This window comes from Sorex araneus, chromosome 5, assembly GCF_027595985.1.
Source record: "Sorex araneus isolate mSorAra2 chromosome 5, mSorAra2.pri, whole genome shotgun sequence".
NCBI lineage: Eukaryota > Metazoa > Chordata > Mammalia > Eulipotyphla > Soricidae > Sorex > Sorex araneus.
Window position 1 is genome coordinate 5,467,522 of NC_073306.1, and position 21,555 is coordinate 5,489,076.

Genomic DNA, 21,555 nt, shown 5'->3' on the forward strand with positions numbered 1-21,555 from the left:
AACTGATAATATTGGTAAAGTGGTTCATCCATTTGGGTGGTTGCCTTGAGTTCTTTTCAAGACAGTTATTTTGCTGACACAGAATTATAAAAAAAATCATGTTACTATTTTATCTTTAATAGCTTTATTGAGTTCACATATCATAAGATTAATACTTTTAAAGTGTATAATCTATTTTTTGTTTTTTTTGGCCACAACAGTGGTGCTTAATGCTTACTCCTGGTTCTGTGTTCAGGCATCACTCCTGGTGGGCTCAGGGGTTCATATCAGATACTGGGTAAAGAAAGTAGTATAGGCCTGGAGTGATAGCACAGCGGGTAGGACATTTGTCTTGCATAAGGCTGACCTGGGTTTGATTCCTCTGTCCCTCTTGGAGAACCTGGCAAGCTACTGAGAGTATCCCACCTGCACGGCAGAGCCTGACAAGCTCCCCGTGGTGTATTTGATATGCCAAAAACAGTAACAGGTCTCACAGTGGAGACGTTACTGGTGCCCGCTTGAGCAAATCGATGAACAACAGGACAACAGTGCTACAGTGCTACTGGGTATAGAACCTGGGTTGAATGTGTGCAGGGTAAGTGCTTTAACCCACTGTAACATCTCTTTGGCCCTGATAATCTATTTTTCATTTTTTTGCTTTTGGGCCATACCCGGTGATGCTTAAGGGTTTCTCTTGGCTCTGTGTTCAGGAATCACTTCTGGCAGGGCTCTGGGGACCATATGAGATGCTGGGCATTGAACCCAGGTTGGCTGCATGCAAAGCCAATGTCCTACCCACTGTACTATCTCCCTGGCTCCCCTTTTAAACATTTTTGAGAACCTTCATCATCTTTCCCAAGATGACTTCCCAGTCCACATTCTTGTGGGCAGTGCCCAGGGGTCCCTTTTCCTCCACATCTTCACCAACTCTCATTCCTGTGTTTGTTGTTGTTTTTGTTGTTGTTGGTAGCCATTGTCACACATATGGGTTGACGTCTCATTGTGATTTTGATTTACATCTCCCTGATGTTCAATATCAGACTTCTTTGACCTGGGATAATGCTTTAAGGGTTCATCTACATTGTGATCTGAATCAGCACTTAATTCTTTCACATGACCAGGAAACCTATTTTATTATGTGGACGGTCAAAATTAAGACAGACAGGTAACTAGTTGAGGTGGTATAGCATTTTTTCAGTAGCTGCTGACAGCAGGGAAAAGAACAGAGACCCGTTCCAGTTTGCACAGAGGTGACTGGACCTTTGAATGCACACATGAAGGTGTTCAGGGCAGGGTTTCAGAGGTGAAAAATTAGGGAGTAATGATCACTGTAGGTCTGCTGAGACCAGCCCCACCTGCTAGCTGGACTTCTGTCCTGTCGCAGAGACTAGGAGAGAAGAGCCCTCTCCTTCCTGATGATTGCATTTCAAAGGAATGATATTCAGATGTCAGTTACAGGAAATACTTTCACATTTCAAGACAGAGAAGGAGTTTTCAATTGTAAGCCCTTTCTGGTGAGTGCTCTGAGAGGGTGAAACTAATGCCATGACAAGCTGCAGCTAACATTAAATCTCAACTAGGCCTCAGTTTCTGTTTCCCAGGAGCAGGACTTGCGGTTTCTGGTAAACTCCCAGTTGAGTAATTCGCAGAGATAAGGGATTGGGCAGTTGGGTCTGGCTGGTCATGAAGGGTTACTGTACCTTTCTCAGAAACTGTTACTAACCATTGCCTAATTTCTGACCACCATTGTAATAGGGCTGATGCTAAAAATAGACCAGCATATAAATTGTTTCTTAATTCTGAACCCTATTATAAACTGCTAGTGACTTGGCGTTGGGGTCCTTGTCAAGACTCCACTGCATTGGATGAGACTTGGACCCTAGCTCGAGCTAGCGCTGGCTCGGGCTAGTAATAAAGTTCCTTTGCTTTTGCATTATCATGTGTGGACTTGGTCTCTCCGCAATTTGGGATCTGAAACTTGGGTATTCCCTAAGAAATGGGGGTCCCAGGTGTGATCCCCTATACCCTGTATGCTGCCCGTGTCCCACAGGAGTGATTCCTGAGCACTGCTGGGTGAGGGCTCCTCTGCCCCCCCAGCCCCTCCTTCTGGCCCCCAAAGAGTAAAAAGGGAGCTGAGGGACTTTTTGCCAGTTGTTGGTTTTAGAACTAACAACTTGGTGCTTTCCAGAAAGGAATTTGCAAGGAGGCTGGCTTGTGTTTTCTTCTGGTGTCAGTGATGGCACCCACATCTTCACACGTGGAACAGGTACCCACTGGTGCACTGTCTCCCTGATTTTGCCATTGTCTTTTGGTTTAATTGTACTAGTGGGTATGAAGACAACTCATTATAGTTCTGTTAATTATTTTTTGGGGGAGGAGGTGCTTACCCAGAGGTGCAAGGGGGACTATTCCCAGCTCTCTGGAGGTTATTCCTGGCAGTGCTTGGGCACCATGTGGTGCTAGGGATCGAACCAGTGTCATCTGCAGGCAAGGCAAGTACCTTAAACCTCTCCTATTACTCTCGTCCCTCACCATAGTTGTGATTTGCATTTTCATCTTTTCATATGCTTATTGGCCATTTGTATTTCTTGTGAAAAATTTGTTCCATTTTAGAAACCTTTTTTTTTTTGAAATTATTTTTTCCATTTTAGAAACCTTTTTTGTTTTCAATTGTGATGTTGTAAGTGTTCTTTTGTATGTTCTGAATTGTAGTCCTTATATGATTTAAAATATTTTCTTCCATGACATGAGTTGTTTTTTTCACTTTCTATTGATAGTTCTTAATTCACTGACAGTTAGTGCCTAAAGGAACAAGGGGAAATAAATATCAAAGTCCAAAGTATGCCCTGCTGATGTTCATTTATCCTGGTGTTGGAATACAGATAAGATTAACATATTACGAGAGAGGGAGGCCCAGTGGTATTAGGTATAGTGGTATTACTTTCTTTGAGTGTTATCTTCTAAAATGATTAATGAAAGTCTTGTTGTTGTCATATTGTGATCGTGCTAATAAAGAAATGGCACTTAGGTCATTTATGATTGGCACCATTTGAGTATTGCTTTATGCAAAGTGTTTGCCTAGCATGCTGTTTGAGTCACATCAGTGGCTCAGGACAGTTTCGCTCCCACTTGTAGTCATCCACCTGTAACTGTCTCACTGTGCTTTTCTTTTTTTTTTCTTCCCTTTGCAGTTAAAGATTCAAGATGTTCATTTGCGCTTTGAAGATGGTGTCACCAATCCTTCCCATCCTTTTGCGTTTGGCATCTGCATTAAGAACGTGTCCATGCAAAATGCTGTGAATGAGCCTGTGAGTATGAAATTTGACTGCATCCAGTTAGAGAGCTTTATTGTCGGGACTCTGAGACCCTGTCTTTTGTTATATTTGTTGTGCAAATAAAATTGTATGCTTTCCCACCATGTTAGTTGGTTGATCAAAAAAATTTTTTTAAAAAAAATTTTTTTAATGAATCACTGTGAGATACAATTACAGACTTACACACTTTCATGATTATACTTCAGTCATACAATGATCAAATGTTTCTCTATGTAACAAGTCTGATTTGCTGACATTTGGGTGCATCACTCATCTGTAAAGTGCTGATGCAATTCAGTTTTTTACATATGAGGAAATGGAGGTGTAGAGGATTTCAACTTTGATATCCTTCTTGTATGTACTATGTGCTCTTCTTGAGTGAACTCTTACTTCATAGTTTCGAAGCTACTTAGTGGGAGTATTTGCTTTTGGTTGCCACATTTTTTTTTTTACAATTTTTTTTTTTTTTGGTTTCCACATTTTTTCCCTCTTGTTTTTGGCTCACATCTTGTGGTGGTGCTCAGGACGTACTCCTGTGTTTTGTGCTCAGGGGTTAGTCCTGATGGACTCTGGGGACCAAATGGGGAAGTCAGTGATCGAACATGGGTCAGCTGCATGCAAGGCAAGGCCTACCTGCTGTACTATGGCCCTGGTCCCTGGTTTCATTGTTGATCCCTATTCTTTTTCCCTTTTTTTGGAGGGAGTGAGGGGGGCAGTTTGGGCCTTGCCCAACCAGGGTCAGGGACTTTTCTTGACCTTGTGCTCAGGAGTAACCCTGGTGTTGGTCTGGGGACTGTTGGTTGTACCAGGAATTGAACTGGGCTCAGCCACATGCAAGGCAAACGCCCCACCTGCTGTACTCTCTTTGCTCTTCCACTTCTCCTCTTACTTTCATGTTTATGCTTATTCTGTACCTCTTTGATCTTATCGTAACTGAACTGATTCCCTTATGTTGTGTCTTCTCATTTTCCTCCCTGAAACCAACTTTCCCTCTTTATTCTTCTCTACCATATTACTAAATAATAAAATCAGTGGGACCTAACATTATTTATCACATCTCTGTGATATGTCAGGCATTGTTCTTATTGCTCCTAATGATTTACTTCATGGCTTTTCATCACACTTTTCTTCCTCTTACTGCAGTGGAGCTAAAGGTGAAGAGAAGAGTGAGGGTGGAGCTAGCTCTTCAACCCCCACGGGCCCGCATTAGAGTAGAGATTGGCGAACTGATCTGGAGACCAGATCTGGTCCCTGGCCTGATTTTGTAACTGAAGGTCGCACTCACTGTCTGCAGACCATTTGGGAACTTTCAAGCTGTAGTGGCAGAATCGAGGCGTTACCTCAAGAGGTGTTTATGGTGGCCCCTGTACTGTGAAAGTTCGCCATTCCTGCTCCAGACCTGGGGTCCTTACCCATGACACTGATCCTTTCATGTCTTCCACTCAACATTTTATTTTAATCTATTTAATTTTGTTTTGGGGCTGTACCTGGAGGTGCTAAGGCTTCCTCCTTACTCTGCACGCATGGATCAGGGACCATATGGGGTGCTACAGGGATGGGAACATGCAAAGGAAACACCTGCTTTACTATCTCTCTAGCCTTAAGCTTCGCTCTTTATCCCTTTCTTCTTTTTCTTTCTTTTTTCTTTTTTTGCTTTTTGGGTCACACCTGCTGATGCTCAGGGGTTACTCCTGGCTCTGCACTCAGGAATTAATCCTGGTGGTGCTCAGGGGACCATATGAGATGCTGGGAATCGAATCTGGGTCGGCTGTGTGCAAGGCAAACGCTCTACCCACTGTGCTATCATTCCAGTCCTTGTTTATCCCATTCTTTCACTTATTCCTCATCTTCTCTAACCACTTGGTTACGTGGTGCTACTTCCAGTTTACCTTACAAATATCAAGTATGGCTCTTTCTGTGATCCTGACTGTGGCTGTCTTCAGGATTCTGTTAGCCTCCAATTCTAAAATATTATGTAGTGGCCATTTTACTTATATCTCATACTCCTAGTGATTCTATGCTGATATTTCCCAGCTTTTTCCATGTCATGAAGCACCCAGAAAAAGGATTGTACTGGACCCTGATGCCCAGACTGATGTAGCTATTCGGAGCAGAATAACCAAGTATTCCTAATTGGAGCTTGGCCCTCTAAACTTGATCATTATTTCGATGTAATCACAGCTAAGGATCTCTGTCACGTCAGGTGGGGAAGCTCCACTCTGCTCTGTTGCCAGAGTTTTTTTTTTTTTTTTTTTCTTTTATAGTTTTGGGCCACACCTGGCGATTGCTCCTGGCTCTGCACTCAGGAATTACTCCTGGTGATGCTCAGGGGTTACTCATGGCTTTGCACTCAGGAATTACTCCTGGTGATGCTCCAGGGACCATGTGGGATGCAGGGATTGAACCTGGGGCAGCTGCCTGCGAGGCAAACGCCTTTCCTGTCGTACTAATGCTCTGGCCCCAAGCCTGGCCTCTTGCACGTGAAGTGTGAGCTCAGCCTGCTGAGTGGTCTCTCTGGTTCATAAAACCATGTTTTAAATCACTTTACCTTGCCAAGTGTGTGAGGCACTTGTCTTCTGGTGGTTTGTTGGGTCAGTAAATAACTGTGAATAGTGAGTCATCTTGTTTCCTTCCCTGTCTTTCTTATTCAGGTTCAGAAATTAATGCGGAAAAAGCAGTTGGATGTGGCAGAGTTTAGCATCTATTGGGATGCTGATTGCACTTTATTGGGAGACTTGCCTCAGGTGGAGCTGCAGGTATGCTGGGGCGGGGGTGCTTCATTGCAGCACTGCACCGATATAGAGTGGGTAGATCTGGGGCTTAGAGCCCTACGTGGGGTGCTGTGGGCTGAACTGAGGTTGGCTGCTTGCAAGGCAAATGTGCCTTTCCTGTATACCATCTCTCTGGCCCCTGTAAGGTTACTTACAAATGTTTATATTTAAAACTTGTAAGTTTTATTAGAGATTTATTAATTTTTCCTCTTTTTTCGGACCACAGCCAGTAGTACCGTAGTTTGCATCCTGCTGGATGTAGGGTGTCCTTCCTGGTAGGGCTCCAGGGACCATGTGGTGCTGCGGATGGAACCCAGGGTTCCCACATGCAAAAGCATGTGCAGTAGCTTCTTGCACTCTTCTTCTTTTTTTTTTTTAATCGCTTAAAGAAACTTTTATCTGACGTTCTTCTAATAAACATTAAGTGCAGGATACAAAGGGAAACCTTTTTAAAAATTCCAATATTTCTATTTTTTTTTCCTGTTTCTTCCTCTTTTTTTAAAATTTTTTTTAAAATTTTATTGAATCCCCGTGAAATAGTTACAAGCTTTCATGATTGGGTTATAATCTCACAATGATCAAACACCCACCCCTCCACCAGTGCACATTTCCACCACCAATATCCCGGGTATACCCCCCCTTTCCCACCCACCCCCTGCCTTTCTGGCAGACAATATTCCTCATACTCTCTCTCTACTTTTGGGCATTATGGCTTGCAACACAGACACTGAGAGGTCATCATGTTTGGTCCATTATCTACTTTCGGCATGCATCTCCCATCCCGACTGGTTCCTCCAGCCATCATTTTCTTAGTGATTCCTTCTCTATTCCATCCGTCTTCTCCCCTCCACTCATGAAGTAGTCTTCCAGCTATGGGGCAATCCCCCTGGCCCTTGTATCTACTGTCCTTGGGTGTCAGCCTCATGTGATGTTATTTTATACTCCAAAAATGAGTGCAGTCCCTCTATATCTGTCCCTCTCTTTCTGATTCATTTCACTTAGCATGATACTCTCCATGTTTATCCACTTATGCAAGAAAGCACAGTAGAAATGACATCTGTACCTATATATTCATTGCAGCACTGTTCACAATAGCCAAAATATGGAAACAACCCGAGTGCCCTAAAACAGATGACTGGTTAAAGAAACTTTGGTACATCTACACAATGGAATACTACGCAGCTGTTAGGAGAGATGAAGTCATGAAATCTTGCAGTCTTCTTAACCCACTTAAATAAATAGTTTACTATTTCTTTTTATTTTGGGGCCAGAGCCAGTGTGCTGGGAGCTACTAGTGGTTCTGTGCTCAGGGTCACCCCTAGTGCTGCTCAAGGGACTGTGCTGGCTGGGGTCCTACACACAGCATGCACTCAGTTGGTTGAGCTATCTCTCTAACCCTTAAGGTTAGTTTTTAAGGTTGATCAGTGTAAAAATTGATTTACACTGTGGTGCAGTGCTCTTTGTATTGTAGTTTATGGTTTCTGTTTCACAATGTTCCTCTGTATGTATCTAAAATAATTATTGATTCTCTTAGTACTGTGGGCCTCTTTAGCAGTGCTCAGGGGGCCAAGGGGTCATTTGTGGTAATACTTGACTACTGGGCAGTGCTGGTCCTGCTCTGTGGCTCTGATTGGTCCCAGGGTTGCCGTGCTTCCCTGGCCCACACCCTGTAATAATCAGGTGACCATGAGGTGTCAGGTGTCACACTAGGGTTATTAAGCCTACAGGGCATGCACCTTTAACCCCTGAGCTATTTCCATGGCTCCAGCATCCAGATTTTTAATGAACAAAGCCCCAGATCTGACTCTTAAAAGAGAAAATTCTTGTTATATTGAAACTTCAACTATGATGGTGTTTAAGTAAGAAACATCTGCAGGTTTATAATCCCTGGGTTTATAAAGTATGGCTGCACGTGCTTGAAGTAGACTCAGTTTCTCTTTTTTATCCTTTCATAAAATTAAGTTGGATTAGTTGATTTTGTTTTGTTTTTGCGTCACACTTGATAATGCTCAGGATTCACTCCTGGTGGGCTTGGGGGCACTGATTGGGATGCCAGGGATTGAGCCTGGATTAGCTGCATGCAAGGCAAGTTCCTTATCTGCTGTATTATCTCTCTGGCCCCTGAGGGTGGCTTAGTTGAAATGAAGAGGTCACATTTTTGCCCCCTGCCCAAGATTGTTCAGCTTCTGTTTGCATGCGATGGTATATATGCCTTTTGTTTCAGCAACTCAGTTAAATAAGTACTGTGCATCTGTAGCTGTAGGACAAAACAGTATGTAGGGATGGAGAGAGAGAGAATATAGCAGGTGAGGAGCTTGCCTTATATGTGCCAACCTTGATTCGATACCCAGCACCACCTAGGTCCACTTAAACCAGAAGTGACTAGGAGTGACCCACAGCACAGAGTAGGTAGGTCCTACTGGAGTAGCCCCTGACACCACTGGTTGTAGCCCCAAACCTAAGCCAAACTGTTCACAGGTATAAAAATAAAGGATAAAGGCAAAGGTCTTATTCCCTTCCCCCTTTTATTTACAATGCCAGAGAGCAAACTGTGGCCCTCCCATGTGCAGGTCATATGCTCTATCTCAGAGCCACATCCCTGGAACCGAAGGCAAAGGTTACTATGATGAATATGTGATAGTTGTCTGGTACAGTACGAGGCAAGGAAGGACCATGGAGAGAGCTCAGAGGGCTGGTGTGCATGCTGTGTATGTGACCCCTGTTACTGCAGAGCCCCCCATGTGTATGGGGGTATCCCAACAGTCCCCTCACCATCAGAACAAATGAGCAAATGAAAACCTCGTCAAAACAGCATTGAAACAGTTTGTTAAAAAACCCATAAAATATGGATTTGCCTGTCTGGAATGTCGCTGGTGACATCGTTGTCTGTGTGGTGGGAGCATGGGGGTTGGAAAGACATTATTTCACCTTTCTTTGCTTTTGAAATTTCAGATTCTCTGAATATATTACCTATTGAATAGAAGTAAAAATTCAAATATCCTCAAGAGCTCTTGATTTCCAGTATTCCTCCCCACAATACCCTATTTCTGGAATCTGATATATGTGATAGATGAGTAGTGGTCACCTTGGGCCCTGATTGTGGAACTGCTCTCTTAATGGCGGACATTCTTGTGACACTCAGGAAGCCATGGACAAGAGCATGGAGAGCCGTGGTCATCACTACATCTTAGAGCCTGTGTGTGCGTCTGCCCTGTTGAAGAGAAATTGCTCCAAGGAACCTCTGCGGACCCGGCACACTCCCCGAATCGAGTGTGACATTCAGCTGGAGACCATTCCCTTGAAACTCTCTCAGGTACACGTGCTCGCTGCTGGGTGGGGCGGCCGCCCCAGGAAGGACATAAAGTGTACATAAGACCAAAATTAGGGTTGGTTAGAGATCGCTGTCAAACAATCTGATTGGATTGTTCTCAGCTTAGTTCTGATGCACTGATTTCAAGTGCTGTGAAGAGAGTCAGGGGAGAGGGTTGGGGATGTGGCCCAGTGGCAGAGCACTTTTTTTTCTTTGAGACCTCTGGCACTGCGAAACAGTCAATGACATTAAGTAAATAAAAATACGTGGAGTGCAGAGAGAAATGCCACATGATACTGAAATTTGATCCTCCCCTTTGCACTAGTGTTCAGTTCAGTGTCTCTAGTAAGTTTGACTAATTTGTATTAGAGATACGTCTTGGTTGAGTAGAAGAATTGTATCTGTTCTAACCTTGTGCCTCTCGACCTCTGACCAAAAGCTCCAGTACCGGCAGATCATGGAGTTCCTCAAGGAGTTGGAACGAAAGGAGCGGCAGGTGAAGTTCCGGAAATGGAAGCCCAAAGTTGCCGTGTCTGAGAAGTAAGGCCCTGCGAATTCAGGGTGTATGTGAGCTGCGTGTCTGTCTCGCCTCTTCCTGGACAGAGCAGAGCTAGAACTCCTAGTAGGCAGTAAAAGTCCAGTTGATTTTTCTGGCATTGGAAAGGTTATTTCAGTGATTTTCATTGAGGATGGATGTGTTTGTTTATATATTTGTTTGGTATCTTGGGTTTGCTTTTAGATTATGTGCAGGGAACTCGGGCTGTTTCACTGTTGGTCAGCATGAAGACAGATGCTGTTCGGGTGGAATGTGATTCTCTGAACTTTGTCGTTCCTACAGGGATTTTGGTTAGCGTTTATATATAGTATATGTTATAACTCCCACAGTCCTACACCTCATAACTCCCATAGCAGAAATAACTTTTTCATATTGCAGTGTTTTATTTTTGGTGAGGGGGAGGCAGGGTGCCTCTCCAGTGGTGCTCAGAGGATTGAACCACTGCTAGTGATAGTCTGCTAGACTGGTCAGTGGGTCAGTGCTATGGCTGAGGATGTGCTACTGCTTGGGCCTTGTGGTGCCAGGGACCACCAGGTCACCTCTCAGTGCTTGGGTGCCTACAACTGGCAGTACTCAGGAGGCTGTGTGGTGCTGGTGATGGACCCCAGGTCTTATGTATGTCAGGCATGTTCCCTCAACCCTACGCTCAATCCCCAGGTCTGTTCCTTATCTTACCATGCTGCTGATCTTGCACCAGGTCTGTGGGTTGACATTATAGGCAATTCAGACCATTCCACCCAGTAATCCCCTTGTCTGTGGTCTCAGCTGTGGTCCAGAACTATCACTCACAGTGAGATGTTTTGAGAGAGACCACATTCACATAACTTATATTTTTGTAGCTGTTTTATCTTCTTGTTACAGTTAATCACTTACTGTGCCTAATTTGTTATTACGGGTCTTTATGGGTGGAAATGCACAAGTGTGTGTATGGGACTGGGTTCATTCATGGCTTCAGACACCCAATCGGGATGTATGCTGGATATGTAACTCCATCTGATAAAGGGGCACTGCTCTCATGTTATTGATGTCAAGTTGAGTTTCCCTTTTTATTTATTTATTTATTTATTTATTTATTTATTTATTTATTTATTTATTTATTTGCTCTTTGGGTCACACCCGGCGATGCACAGGGGTCACTCCTGGCTCATGCACTCAGGAATCACCCCTGGCGGTGCTCAGGGGACCATATGGGATGCTGGGATTCGAATCTGGGTCGGCCGCGTGCAAGGCAAATGCCCTACCCGCTGTGCTATCGCTCCAGCCCCGAGTTTCCCTTTTTAAATTTTCCTTCTTGGTAGACTTACTTTCCCCACATATTGGGGTTTTATTTTAAGGTGAGTGTTCTGGGCCATGGATGTAACTCAGTGAATGGTACAGCACATGATGTGGATTCAGGCCACACACCCCTCAGAATAAAGTGATGTTGAGGCTTAATGTTGATAGTTGACAAGAATAAGGTTTTCTCAGGAGAGGTGTTAAGTGTATTGTCTGAGGCTGATGGCCTTTTAGCTGCTTTTCTGGTAAGAAGTAATTATACTGTTATGAACTATTGCAGCTGCCGAGAATGGTGGTATTTTGCACTGAATGCTAACCTGAACGCCATCAGAGAGCAGAGGAAGCATTGCACCTGGGACTTCCTGTTGCACCGTGCCAGGGATGCTGTGTTTTACACGGACAGATACTTCAGCAAGTTAAAGGGAGGCTTGCTGTCTGAAGATGACAAGGTGAGGGTCTTCATGCAGACGATGGGACTTTCTCTCAAAGGCTGAGAACCCAGGAATTTGTGAAGAACTTGCAGAGAATCATAATTTTTCAGCGTAGAGTTGGTTTGAGTAGTGTGAGAACTTCGTGACCGTGGAAGGCCATGGTCTTATGTTAGCCAGAAGGATTCTCTGCCTTCTGCTGTGAGGGGACAGTCTGGTCATGGGTGGGAGGAAGAAAAGAGGGCTCTGCCTTGCCTTTGTGCAGGGCTCTGGGGAACTTATCATCTGGCCACCCATGTCTCTTCTCGCCATGTCCTCATCTTCTTCAGAGTCTGCAGCTCGTCTCTGCACGTGGTCCTCCACAACCCTGATGCCTAACCTCAGTTCCTAGGCTGACCTTGTTTTATGGGGAGGTGGAGGCTAGAAGGGGAGCCTGTGTGTTGAGGCAGTTGCATGTTAAGTGTAAGACTGTGCACCCGGGCATAGGACCTCGACTCTTCTCTCACCTATTCACTTGTCTCCCAGGGAAAGATAACTGAGATTACTTTGTCTCCATTTCTTTTACTACATTTGAGCATCATTCTTTTTCTTCTTTCTTTGGGGGGTTGGGGTGGGCATACCTGGAAATGCTCAGGGCTTACTCTCAGCTTTATACTCAACGATCACTCCTGGTGGTGCAAGGGGGATCATATGAGATATGAGGGATCAAACCCAGTTGGCTGCGTGCAAGGCAAGTGCCTTACCCACTGTGCTTTTGCTCCAGCTCCTGAGCATCATTCTTTTATAAAAAGAAGTTACTATAACTTCTGATATTTAAGGTCAAGTATCCTTTTTTAATTTTAATTAGTCTTACCATTTTGTCAGGCATGGGGTTGGGGTGGGGTGATCATACTTGGTGATGTAGCTCTGTGCTTAGGAGTGACCACTGGCAGTGTTCAGGCGACCATGTGTGGTGCCAGAGATCAGACCCAGGTTGTGGTTGAGGCAGCCACTTCCAAGGAAATGTTTTACCCCTGTTCTTTCTCTCTGACCCCAGGTAGCACTATAGCACTGTAGCACTGTAATCCTGTTGTTCATCGATTTGCTCAAGTGGGCACCAGTAACGTCTCCATTGTGAGACTTGTTACTGTTTTTGGCATATGGAATATGCCACAGGTAGCTTGCCAGGCTCTGCCATGCAGGTGGGATACTCTTGGTAGCTTGTTGGGCCCTCCAGGAGGGATGGAGGAATCGAACCCGGGTAGGCCGTGTGTAAGGCAAACACCTTACCTGCTGTACTGTCGCCCCAGTCCAAGTTACTCAAATTGAGGCTTTTTAAAAGTACTTGTTTCTTTACTAGAATTCATATTTTTTCACATCGAGAAAGCCTAGACTCCAGAAAAGGGAAAGCCCTTTTGATGTCGTGGGTCCCAAGGGTGGCTTATGTGAGGCGAGAAGAGAGACGGTCACTTTCTCCCGGTTAGCCTCCTCTGCCACCCCAAGGCCCAGCTGGGGCGACAAGGAACCTAGCCCCACCGGGTGGCCACCAAGCCACAGCTGATGTCCTCTTGGTCTCCTCGGCTTGGGGGTTGATCCTGACCTTGTTTTATGGGGAGGTGGAGGCTAGAAGGGGAGCCTGACCCCAGGTATCATATATTATTTATTTATTTATTTATTTATTTATTGGGCTGCACCTGGCAGTGCTCAGGGGTTATTCCTTGCTCCGCACTCAGGGATTACTCCTGGTGGTACTCGAAGCACCATATGAGATGCCAGGGATTGAATCCCTGGGTTTGCCATATGCAAAGCAAACACCCTACCTGGTATACTATCTTTCCAGCCCCAATATTACTTTTTTTTTTTTTTTTTGCGCTTTTTGGGTCACACCTGGCGATGCACAGGGGTTACTCCTGGCTTTGCACTCAGGAATTACCCCTGGCTGTGCTCAGGGGACCATATGGGATGCTGGGATTTGAACCCGGGTCGGCCGCGTGCAAGGCAAACGCCCTACCCGCTGTGCTATCTCTCCAGCCCCCCAATATTACTTTCTTTTTCTTTCCCCAACTTTATTTAAATCCCATGGTTTACCAGTTGTTCATGATAATTTGTTACAGGCATTCAGTATTCCAACACCAATCCCACTACCACTATCACCTTCCTTCTGTCATTTCCTCCATTTTCCCAACCAACCACCCCTAAAGCCTGCCCCAGTAGCAGGTTCACAATAAATTATTTTATATTGCTTGTATTTCTGTAGAAGAAAATTGCGAAAATTGTCATATCTCACATGGGGACATTAAATTCTTGTCTGGAGGTTTACTAAGTGGTTGTTGCAAGTTAAGCCTTCCGTGTCAATGTTTTTGTTAGTCATGATTGGTTGGCTTCTGCATTCAGTTCCCATCTAATCTGGGATTAGTGTTCTGTTCTGGAGATGCTCCAGAAAATTTGAATATTAAATGGGCAGTTTGAGAAGGGCTGGAGTTTTCAGGCACATACACTCATGTACCTGAAGTTTTCAGCAGATTAGGTTCTCTGTGAGGCTCAGTCCTGAGTGAGTCCAGCTAGAGGCGTGGCAGTCGATTTGTGGAAGCGGCTGCTGGAGCTTTGTTTGGGTAGAGCTGGCCTCCCCCACTCTGAGAGTACCCTGGAAGTCTCAGCCAGGCAGTTTTTTTTGGGGGGTCACACTCTGCAATGCTCAGAAGTTACTCCTGGCTCTGTACTCCTGGCATTGCTTGGGGGACCATATGGGATGCTGGGGATCAAACCCAGGTTGGCCGCGTGGAAGGCAAATGCCCTCCCCACTGTACTGTCACTCCAGCCCCTCAGCCAGGAGTTTTAATGAACTCTTTCTTCAGGAAATCTTTCCAAACAGAAGGAAATATTACTTTTCCTTTTGAACCTGGCTTAGCTTGGGTGTTGACTAACAGCGGCCCATTCTGCTCTGTGCCCCCTCTACTCAAGTTGAGTCCCAGAGGTGAAGTGCAATGGCTGGGGTGGGTGGGAAAGCTGTGTCGCCCAAGAAGCATCGTGGGTGCCAAGCTGTCGCCTCTTCCTGGTGTCTTGAACTTATCTCCCGGGGCTAGTTAGGTTCCTTCCCAGCATTTTCAGAGGCTCTCTGGCTGCTCTGGAGCTCGTGTCTCATGAATTCGTTTATTTCCCCCTAAACAGGAGGAGATGTGTCGGATAGAAGAGGAACAGAGTTTTGAGGAGTTGAAGATTCTTCGTGAACTGGTTCATGACCGATTCCACAAGGAAGATGAACTGGCAGAGGTAAGATGTGCTCACCAGGAGAGGCATTCATCTGCCCCCTCCAAGGCCGGAGGTGGGGAACAGAGACCAGTCAGTGACCCGTCACTCCATGTTTCTCCATGTGGGTGCTCATCTTCGCTCATTTTGATTGACACAGAGCCTCCGAGAGCCTCAGCTTGAATCTCCAGGAGAGTCTCCCGGAGACCCTGATGCCCGTGGTGGCAGTGGGATGCTGCAGTACCTTCAGTCGTGGTTTCCTGGCTGGGGGGGCTGGTACGGGCAGCAGAGCCCAGAAGGAAAGGCCGTCGAGGGCCTTGTTGCGGAGCAGCAGGAGCAGTGGAGTGCGGAGGAGATCCTGGGTAAGGAGGCCCTGCCTGTGCGCCGAGTCCTGGGCTGTGCCCACAGGGTGCTTGTGGCTCCGGTTGGCGCGGTTATGGGTGTTTTCCAAATACTGCAAAAATGACACACTTGCGAGACAGGTTGGCAGGTGTCCACAGATGCAGAGAGAGGAGGGTTTGAGAGATACTTTGCCTTGCAACTGTGTGACTAAATGTCAGCCCTGTTTCAGGTAGTGGCAAAAGGCAGCCATTCAAAGAGAATTAAATTTGAACGATTTTAAAAGTGTTTGGTTCAAATGATTTTTAGATGCTAGGGATTAACCTCAGGGCCTCGTCAAAATGGATCACACCCCCAGCCAAAAGTTTGTGATTCTGGTTTGAATCCTGCCACTCCTTAGGCCCTTGTGTTTGGCTGCCATTATTATTACAGAGGAATGAAAGGAAACAGTTGTACTTTTTTTTTTTTTTTGCTTTTTGGGTCACACCCAGCAATGCTCAGGGGTTACTCCTGGCTTTGCACTCAGGAATTATCCCTGGCAGTGCTCGGGAGACCATATGGGATGCTGGGAGTTGAACCCGGGTCAGCCGCGTGTAAGGCAAACGTCCTATCCGCTATGCTATCACTTCAGTCCCCCGAGTCATGTACTTTTGTCATCCCTGTTAGCCACCCATGCTTCGAGTGACACTGCCAGGTGTGGTCAGTGCCCCTGGAAAAGGCAAATTTGGGGTGAATCCTGGGCTTGGTCATGACTCCGTACTTTCCCTTGGGCCTCATAATAAGGTGTTGGAGCCCTTATGTGGTAGTCGCTGCCATTTTGCATCAGTGAATAAACCAGTCATGTATGAATGTGGAGTTCTTCTCTAAAAAAGGGGAAAATAGTTAAATAATGTTAATCATGAAATAACATTAATCGTGACTGTTAACAGTATTCCTGGTTGTGCTTTGTAAATCTTGGCGTGTTTTACCTTAGAGTCTTGTCTCCCCCTTGTTCAGGCACCGAGGAGTTTTTCGACCCCAGCGCAGATGCCTCCCGTATGAACACGTATACCAAACGGGATCACGTCTTTGCGAAACTAAACTTGCAGCTGCAGCGAGGAACCGTGACGCTGTCCCATCAGGAGCAAGGAGCTCCTTCCACAGACGAGAGTGCTTTTATGCAGCTCGAGTTCTCAGGTGCGGCCCTCGGGAACCGCCTGATATGCCTGATCACTTAGACTCTGGTGTCCACTCTACACACAGCTCATTGTTCTTAACAGTGGGGTTCTAGGAACCGGTATGCCAGCTGAGTGACTGGATAGTGAACCACTGTCCTTGGGGCCGTCAGAGCATCAGGAGCCTCCAGCTCAGATCATTAATCAGCCAGTCATTGTGTCACAGTGGTTGTGTGTGATTGTGGAAAAAGACACCATATTTAATACATGGCATTGACTCATTAGTGTTGAACTTGGGCCAGTGGCCCCATAACAACTTGTGTCTGTTAAAAGCTCATCTAATGCTTACAATTCCTGTCAGGCATGCCACAGCTGTTTTTGTGGTCAGAAAAATTTTGCCAAGCACTTTAGCACTATGCTTGGAATCCATTTTGACCAACGAAATCACCAGCAAAATGTAGAAAAATGCAAAATACTTGGCACTGAAGAGATTAGGACAAGGACACGGGGTACAGTCAACTGGAGTGGGAAGGCAGAATTGACTTGGCCGGCCTCCACTGCCAAGACTGTGCATTTGTGCTGTCAATGCATGTGCTGTGGAGAATTGATTTTGAATTGATCGATCGCTGTTAGTGGGCGATTTGAAAATTTGGAATCTGTAAAGAATGAGTGCCTGTGTCTGATTCCTTTGTGTGACTTTGAGTTAAAGGTGTGTGTGTATATATATATATTACATATAATGTATATAGTATGTTATATAATATACAACCACAAAATATATATTAATATATAATATACAACACATTATATACCATATATTGTGTATGATGTATATTGTATATTAACGTAATATATAACAATAATATAGAATAAATAATATATAACATAATATATAATATACATCATACATAATATATATTATATAAATACTCAGCATAAGTTTTCATATTTCTTACATCATTTTATTTCAGTGAATAAAATAACTACTTATCTTTTTTTTTTGTATTTTAATTATTTATTTTAAAATCTTTACCTTGATATATATATATATTTTTTAATTTATTTATTTTTAATTAGAGAATCACCATGAGGGTACAGTTACAGATTTATACACTATTGTGCTTATACTTCCCTCATACAAAGTTTGGGAACCCATCCCTTCACCAGTGCCCATTCTCCACCACCCGTAAACCCAGTGTCCCTCCCACCCTCCCCAATCCCATCTCCCCCCCACCCCACCCTGCCACTGTGGCAAGGCATTCCCTTCTGTTTTCTCTCTCTAATTAGCTGTTGTGGTTTGCAATAAAGGTGTTGAGTGGCCGCTGTGCTCAGTCTCTAGCCCTCATTCAGCCCGCAACTCCCTTCCCCCACATGGCCTTCGACTACAATGTAGTTGGTGATCGCTTCTCTGAGTTGACCTTTCCCCGGAACGTGAGGCCAGCCTCGAAGCCATGGAGTCAACCTCCTGGTACTTATTTCTACAGTTCTTGGGTGTTAGTCTCCCACTCTGTTATTCTATATACCATAGATGAGTGCAATCTTTCTATGTCTGTCTCTCTCTTTCTGACTCATTTCACTCAGCATGAAACTTTTCATGCCCATCCACTTGACTACAAAATTCTTGACCTCCTTTTTTCTAACAGCTGCATAGTATTCCATTGTATAGATGTACCAAAGTTTCCTCAACCAGTCATCCGTTCTGGGGCATTCGGTTTTTTTCCAGATTCTGGCTATTGTAAACAGTGCTGCGATGAACATACATGTGCAGATGTTGTTTCGATTGTACTTTTTTGCCTCTCTGGGATATATTCCCAGCAGTGGTATTGCTGGGTCAAATGGGAATTCAATATCTAATTTTTTGAGAGTCGTCCAAATTGTTTTCCAGAAGGGCTGAACCAGTCGGCATTCCCACCAGCAGTGAAGAAGGGTCCCTTTCTCCCCACATCCTCTCCAACAGCGGTTGCTTTTGTTCTTTTGGATGTGTGCTAGTCTCTGTGGTGTGAGGTGGTATCTCAAAGTTGTTTTGATCTGCATCTCTCTGATGATTAGTGATGCAGAGCACTTTTTCATGTGCCTTTTGGCCATTCGTATTTCTTCCTTGGTAAAGTTTCTGTTCATTTCTTCGCCCCATTTTTTGATGGGGTTGGATAATAACTACTTATCTGAGAGAAAATTTCTCAGTAGTTTTCAGGCAATTGTCTCCCTCCTTCCCCAAGAAAAAGTCTATTTGTTATAATTTTTTGTTTGTTTTTGGGTCACATCTGGTGGTGCTCAGTGCTTCCTCCTGGCTTTGTGTTTAGGGATCATTCCTGGCAGGACTTGAGGGACATGGGGTGCTGGGAAATTGAACAAGGTTGACTCTGAGCAATGCAAGCACCCTGCTTGCTATTCTATCTCTCTAGCCCTGCCAGTTTGACTTTATAATCTGTTGTTGTTGTTGATTTAGGCTACACTCAGAGTGCCACACTCAAAAGAGTAAGCCAGGCCTTACTCCTGGTTCTGTGCTCAGGAATGACTCCTAGCAATGCTCAGGAGTATGTGGTGCTGGGGATCAAACTGGGGTTGCCACATGCAAGAAAAGAGCCTTACCCCTATTCTCTCTTTCTGGCCTGACTTTATTATCTTGACAGATGAACAATTAGAAGCAGTGTATGTGAACTAGTAAAAAATATTTTGTTTAAAGTTTATCGTGCTGGCAAACTCCTAATATCTATTATATATTTAACTTATAGGTTATGAGAACTAGATAGAGATATTTAAATTGGAGTTTTTAAAATCATTTTAAGAAAAACTAATTCTTAATATCTAATAGTCCTCTGTGAAATATATCTAATACTTTTCAAGCATTTTACACTATCATAGCATAGTATCAACTCTTACATTTATTTTTTTTAGATGTGAAGCTTTTGGCAGAATCCCTTCCTCGAAGAAATTCCTCCTTGCTTTTAGTTCGACTGGGCGGACTGTTTCTTCGAGACCTGGCCACAGAAGGAACTATGTTTCCTCTGCTGGTCTTCCCTAATCCAGTACGTATCACAGCAGGGCTACAGTCCTCTGGGTGTGGGCAGATTATGGTTTGTTTTAGGTGAGCAGTAAGTGGGTTTGTTAATTAACTGGGTTCATTCCAACATTTGATCACCTGGAGAGAACTGGGCTGATTAAAAACAAACCTGGGATTGTTTTTTCTAAAATATTTTAAAGTGACAATTGGGAAGATTTATAGCAATTTCCTTCTCCTCCTTCTCTTCTTCCTTCTTTTTTTCCTCCTCCTCCTCACCTTCTCTTTTCCCCCCACCCTATCCCCCACAGTGGTGCTTGGGTCTATTTCTGCTACTGTGCTCAAGGGTCATTTCTAACAGTGTTGGGAGACTATGTGGTGGTTGGAATTGAACTTGGGCCTCCTGTGTGCCTTGTATGTGCTCTGCCTATTGAGCTATTTCACTGGCCCCTATGTATATGTGTGTGATTTAAAAAAAAATAGAATATACTTCATTCAATAGAGCAGCAGTTTTCAGGTGGGGGTATATCGCCCATCTGTGGACCCTCATGATATCCGAAGAGGATCACACGTGACAGTCATTTAAATGAGGGTCATCACAGCACAAGAAGCAGGGAATACCTAGGAGACGGGGGTCCACAGAAGGAAAGCAGGTTGGAATGGCCATGAATAGAATAAAGATTGGGAAGCTGCATTAGAATTTCTCAGATCTTATTGGTAGAGATATAGTTAGAGTAGCTGAATATTTAGCCATTTACTCTGTATTATTTTGTTTGTTTTTGTGCCACACCTGACAGTGCTCAGGGCTTATTCCTGACTCTGAGCTCAGGGAATCATTCCTGGTGGGACTCAGGGCCCATCTGGGGTGCCAGGGGTTGAACCAGGGTGGGCTATGTACATGACAAGTGTCCCACCTGCTGTCCTATCTCTCCAGCACCCCTGTATTATTTTTGGGTGAGATGGATTATGGAGAGAGGGTGGGAGGGCAGTGAAAGTTTGAAAAGCTGTGTATATTTAATTTTTTGTTTAGAAATCATTTATTTCATGCATTGAATCCAAAGCAGCTTACTGTCAGTGGCAGGCTGGGAAAAGACATGAACTTGAGGGCTAAGTCTGCAAATCCTCAGTAATCTACTGTTAAAGAGTTTGGGGCTGAGCGATTCCACGTGTGGAGTGTGTGTGGAGTGATTTCCCCTCTCAACTTGATATCTGTGCGTTTGTGCATTTTGTGTGTATTTCACAGCAAAAAGAAGTTGGCAGAGTCTCGCAATCTTTTGGTCTCCAAACACCATCATCAGATAGATGCGATCAACACCCTGGTAATGGTCACATTTTAAAACCTAAACCTGATACTACAGTGGTGACGGATTAGTAACCTTGTAAAGGCGGGTTGCTGGTAGTAAAGGTGGAGAGGGGAGGGGACCATGTTCTATTTTGTGCCCAGCCACTTGTTGTGTGAATCCAAGTTTGACTTGAAGATAGCCTGGCACTGTCCTTTAATCGGCATGGAAACCAGCAATCTCTTGAAATGCCTGAATCTTTGATTCCATAATGAGAACAAATACAAAAAATCTTGAGCATTCTTGTTGAAATTCAATAAATTTTATTTTGGGTATATGCTCAGGGTTATCCCTGGATTCGTGCTTAGGGATCACTGCTGGCAGTGCTTAGAGGACCGTATGGTACCAGGGATTGAACCCAGGGCTCCTACATGCAAAGCACGTGCTTTTGCTTTTGTGCCATTCTCCCTGTCTCAGAGTCAATCATATAATCTCTGTTTTATAAAATGTGCATATATATAGGAACTAATTGGAAAAGAATTTAGCAGAATTTTCCCCATTATAGGTTATCAGGAGTAAGAGGATTATTTATGCTGTGCTCCATTTTCTTTCCTGGTTCTTTTCCTGTAGCTGCAGACCCGGATGACCCAGTGTTTGAGATGCTCTATGAGAAAAATCCAGTACACAGCCATTTCGAGAGGAGACTGAACGTTAGCACGAGGCCATTGAACATCATCTATAACCCCCAGGCTATTAAAAAAGTAGCAGACTTTTTCTACAAGGGAAAGGTTCATACCTCAGGTTAACTTTTTTGTTTGTTTGATTTTATGCTACTTTTAAAGACATCTTTCTTGTCATGTCTAATGGTCTGGAAAGGGTGATTATGCATTCTAAGGGTAGAAAAGGTCTGCAGAGTAAGTAGATAG

General features: G+C 44.4%; 1 protein-coding gene across 3 annotated transcripts in view; it reads left to right on the forward strand.

The window, feature by feature from the left end:
- VPS13D (vacuolar protein sorting 13 homolog D) overlaps window positions 1-21,555 on the forward strand; it is a 265,713-nt gene that overhangs the window by 16,500 nt on the left and 227,658 nt on the right. For all 3 annotated transcript variants that reach the window (XM_055137626.1, XM_055137627.1, XM_055137628.1), the window contains exons 6-16: window positions 3,171-3,287; window positions 5,945-6,049; window positions 9,207-9,377; window positions 9,814-9,914; window positions 11,486-11,654; window positions 14,781-14,882; window positions 15,019-15,220; window positions 16,194-16,373; window positions 19,247-19,377; window positions 20,593-20,668; window positions 21,260-21,430. In XM_055137626.1, coding sequence (XP_054993601.1) covers window positions 3,171-3,287; window positions 5,945-6,049; window positions 9,207-9,377; window positions 9,814-9,914; window positions 11,486-11,654; window positions 14,781-14,882; window positions 15,019-15,220; window positions 16,194-16,373; window positions 19,247-19,377; window positions 20,593-20,668; window positions 21,260-21,430 — 1,525 coding nt within the window. The remainder of the gene's footprint in view (window positions 1-3,170; window positions 3,288-5,944; window positions 6,050-9,206; window positions 9,378-9,813; window positions 9,915-11,485; window positions 11,655-14,780; window positions 14,883-15,018; window positions 15,221-16,193; window positions 16,374-19,246; window positions 19,378-20,592; window positions 20,669-21,259; window positions 21,431-21,555) is intronic.